The sequence below is a fragment of the Haplochromis burtoni genome, unplaced genomic scaffold (genome assembly GCF_018398535.1).
Source record: "Haplochromis burtoni strain Fernald_Lab_line unplaced genomic scaffold, NCSU_Asbu1 Contig_6, whole genome shotgun sequence".
Lineage (NCBI taxonomy): Eukaryota > Metazoa > Chordata > Actinopteri > Cichliformes > Cichlidae > Haplochromis > Haplochromis burtoni.
Genome location: NW_024582367.1, coordinates 2,555,972 through 2,559,998, shown reverse-complemented (window position 1 = coordinate 2,559,998; position 4,027 = coordinate 2,555,972). Strand labels below are relative to the sequence as shown.

General features: G+C 40.6%; 1 protein-coding gene across 2 annotated transcripts in view; it reads right to left on the bottom strand.

Annotated features, from left to right (window-relative positions):
* Positions 1-688: 688 nt before the first annotated feature.
* The window catches only part of LOC102305424 (vesicle-fusing ATPase), a 28,928-nt gene continuing 25,589 nt past the window's right edge, over positions 689-4,027 (bottom strand). For both annotated transcript variants that reach the window (XM_005913667.3, XM_042223650.1), the window contains 3 exons: positions 3,567-3,622; positions 3,282-3,354; positions 689-1,280 (listed from right to left, as the gene is read on the bottom strand). In XM_005913667.3, the coding sequence (XP_005913729.1) occupies positions 3,324-3,354; positions 3,567-3,622 (87 nt within the window). In that variant the 3' untranslated portion in view covers positions 689-1,280; positions 3,282-3,323. The remainder of the gene's footprint in view (positions 1,281-3,281; positions 3,355-3,566; positions 3,623-4,027) is intronic.

Sequence of the window (4,027 nt, the reverse complement as noted above, 5' to 3'; positions counted from 1 at the left end):
AGAAACACATGCATGAGCCATTCTGTGGAAGTAGGTAGGTTATTCTGATTCAAACCCACATACTGCATGAAATGTATATGAATCTAAAGCTGAAAAGAGTCTCAAAGGACTCTTAAAAACTACTGCTGTTGATCCAGTTAGAACGAGCAAATGAACTATCACCATGGCACCTGCCTAATCCAGTGATCTCCCGGAGTTCTTGATAATACACTGGCTACTACTTAGGATCAGGTGATCTCTTTATAAAGAAAAACATGTGCATGAATTTAGCTTCCCATAATTCACAAGTTTTAGCTCAAATTTAATCTCACTTGCAGAAAATACAAAAAAGGAAAAAAAAATGATACAGCGACATCATTTTGATTTTCTACTAATATCTCAAGCAACATTTTGCTGCTTTTTTACTACAATCCTGGAGAACTGCATCAAGAAACGTGCACACATGCAGCAGTAGCTCCTCCATAAATGGCTGAGTGTTTTCTTGCCAGGCTCTACAATCATTGCTCAACCCAGAAGCCGTGGAGGTTAACCTCAAATGTGTGAATGGGTTCATCTCTTCTCAAATATTTCATAATCAGGAGGTAATTACACTAAGTGATAGTTATGACATTCTTATGATTTCAACAGCCATGAGAACATTTAATAGTTAACTTTTTTTTTATTTTTCTTGGGAGCAGGAACTTTTTACATGCTACTGTAGAAAACAGACAGCTTTTTGGACGCACTGAACAGTGTCTGAACTAAACAGCAACTGAAAACCTACATTATAATAATGGAACACACAGCACAAGTTCCTGTGTAACGTCCCTTTAAAAACAACATTAACTACAGATACTACAATGTTTTTTGTTAGTAATATTATTTTATTCATACAATAAAAAGATCAGAGGCAAGGAAATGTGCAATATAAGAAAAGAAGTCATGGAATGATCTCTTCCTACAAATAAAGTCTATATAAACAAACATTATCAAAATTAGTGTTTGTGCACATGTACTTTGCCCCGACTCTTTTTGTATACATATATATAAAATCCCAATGGAGTGCTAGAGGCATCACAAAGAGATTGCAGCACAAGCAGACACCCAGATACAACAAGCACTGCGCATATCTCTTATTTTATATTATCACATAATGCTGCAGAGGAGGAGACTGCCTGCTTGGTGTCTGCAGCTCAGAGAAGCACGCAGAGCTTCAGGGATGAGAAGGATGTAGAGAGATGGGATCTATATCTCGTTTGCTTCCTCCTGCCATCCTTTATCAGTCTTCTGATCCTCTGCAACTGAGTGAAGAGAGAGAAATAAAAGTGAGATGAGGCAGGCGGGCAAAGGAGGCATGCTGCCACAGGAGAGCACCTGTCTAGTCGACCTATTTTTAGGCACGCTGTGCACCAGCTATACCATAAGCCTCTGATGCCAAGATGAGAAGCAAAGCTCCCGCTACTTGTTGAAAGACTTGTTGTTTATCACCGTGGGCACCGTCCTCCCGCGGTTCATTTCAGAAGGCAAGATTAGCAACTTAGACACATAACTTTCTTAAACTTTGCCCTGCGTTTTTGTAATGATTCGGATAAAGACATGGAAGGATAATAACTTTGTATTCATTCACCTAGAGAGCTTTTATGATGCCAACATTCTGAGCAAAATCATTGTCAGAACTGAACAACACCCAATGCATGTCACAGTTTTACAAGCATGCATAGTCAAGGTAAAAAGAAAGCACGCCCTCTTTAAATTCTAAGGTTTTATGTCTCAGGACATAATAACGATAATCTGGTCCTTAACAGGTCTTAAAATGCTGGAGATTTAGAGCAAAACATGACATATAACAGCATGTCATTTTTTTTTATTAAGTCAAAACACAGAAGCAGCATGCAGAGTAAATACAACCTCACTAATTCCAAGTTTCAGGACCTTAATAAAAGCAGACGTTTTGGCAGTTTGCTGGTCTGGAGCATTCAGGTATGATAATGACACAAAGGAAACATCAGCAATGAGCTTAAAGAAGCAATTGTTGCTCCCCATCAATCTGGGAAGGGTTTAATTTTTAAACAATTTCAGAAAGAAGTAGAAAGCATTCAAGATAGGTGCCAGTGTTCCCAGGAGTGGATCCAAGAGCTCCTTCTCATGCTCTACAGGCCTCAGTTAGCATATTAAATATTGAAGCTCATGACAGTAAAATTCTAAAAAGACTGAACAAGTATGGCTTGTTTGGAAGCATTGCCAGGAGACATGTCTGTTCTCTCCACATAAAGAACATGGCAGCACAGCTACACGCGTGGCGACACCGCCGTGATGGCATGTTTTACAGCCACGAGACCTGGGCCCTTGTACTCATGAACTCCAATGCATACCAAAGTATTCTAGGTCAGCGGTCCCCAACCGTTTTTGTGCCACGGACCGGTTTATGTCCGACAATATTTTCACAGACCGGCCTTTAAGGTCTCGCTGATAAATACAACAAATAAAACCAGTACCAGTACCAAAAAAAGGAAGATTTATTCATAACACACGGAAAAAGACCCAGGGAAACTTAGATAACGATAAAAACGATTAAAAAATAACGATAAAACCCCTGAAAACCATCAATTTCACACCCGAGTCTCAACTCTCGGGGCTCGGTGCCAAACGACTCACGGACCAGCCCGGGGGTTGTTGTTACTCACTGTTCTAGAGTAACATGTGAGGCCATCTACCCAACAGCTGAAGCTCGGCCAAGACTGGATCGTTCGAAAGAATCAAGGTGTTGCAGTCCAGGCCTCAAAAAGTTCAGAAAGCAGTGCATAAAAAAATGATCGCAAGCCTCAATGAACTAAAGTGACTTTGTAAAGGGAGCCAAAATTCCTCCACAATAATATGAAGGAACGATAAAGTTATATAGAAAATGGTTACTTCAAGCTGTTCCTGCTAAAGGTGTCTCCTCAAACACCCGAATCATTCACTTTGTTGGGTTTTTTACAGTAGTGTTTGGTGCCCTGTGGAAGTGTTTTTATTGTGACAATTGTTTCGTGTGATGCTTCTGATTCCACACACGCACAGATTAGCTGTAAAACTACTTAGTCAAAGGTAAGTTTGGTAATTCAGTTTTGAGTCATGCATTTTAACGACATCCTCCGTTATTCTGTGGTTACATCTGCTTGACTGGACTCGCATAACGTTATTTCGAAACTTTGACTGTGACTCTTCAAAGAGTGGAATCACAGACTTTCACATCAGCTCTCCTCAACCCTCGACAGGATATGATGAGTTAAAAAATGTAACGTTTCAGCTTAAAGCGGCCTCACCGTTGAAGGATGCCTCTATTTCACCGCGTGGCTCCACTGAGTCTAGATTGCCACAAACTTATCAGAAACCAGTCTGCAGAGGGAGAAAAAGGACAAAATGTGTATTATAAATCACACTTGGTATGATGATTAAAATGTAAACACTTTGTGCTTCTGACTAACTTTTTCCTTTCTGCTACATTTGTAACTGACAGCTGGTGAAAGTGACAGACGTGTGTGCGGTGTGAGTGTTCAATGTCAATCCTGCTCTGGTGATGTGGTTAGAAACAGGAAAGGAATACTTACGCTCCTTCTTCCTGCAGCAGACTCACGAACTTCCTAACTCTGTAGTCAGGATCCATCTGAAAAGACAGATATGCATGCTTAGTGCTAACAGTCATACGATAAAATAACTATATATTTTATTAGCAGGTTCTTTGTGAACATGCACGGGTTTCTTCAGGTGTTAAACATCACAGCGGCATGCTATCAACGGCGGCGGGTCCTGGAGTTCATGTTTCAGTTTGGATTGAAGAGAAGGGGAGGGAAAAGGAAGCAAAATTAATGGGAACCTATGCAATAACTTACAGTATGTCTGGAATCGCCTGTAGCAACCAGAGTTAAGACATGAGAGCAGTCAGAAACGTTGGAATGAGAGGAAAAAAGATAAAGACCGCAAATGTGTACGTGAGTGCGGCTGTTTGCAGCATGTCTCGGCAAACACAGGTTCATACTTCTTCAAGCTCAGAATGGGGTGTGTGTGTGGG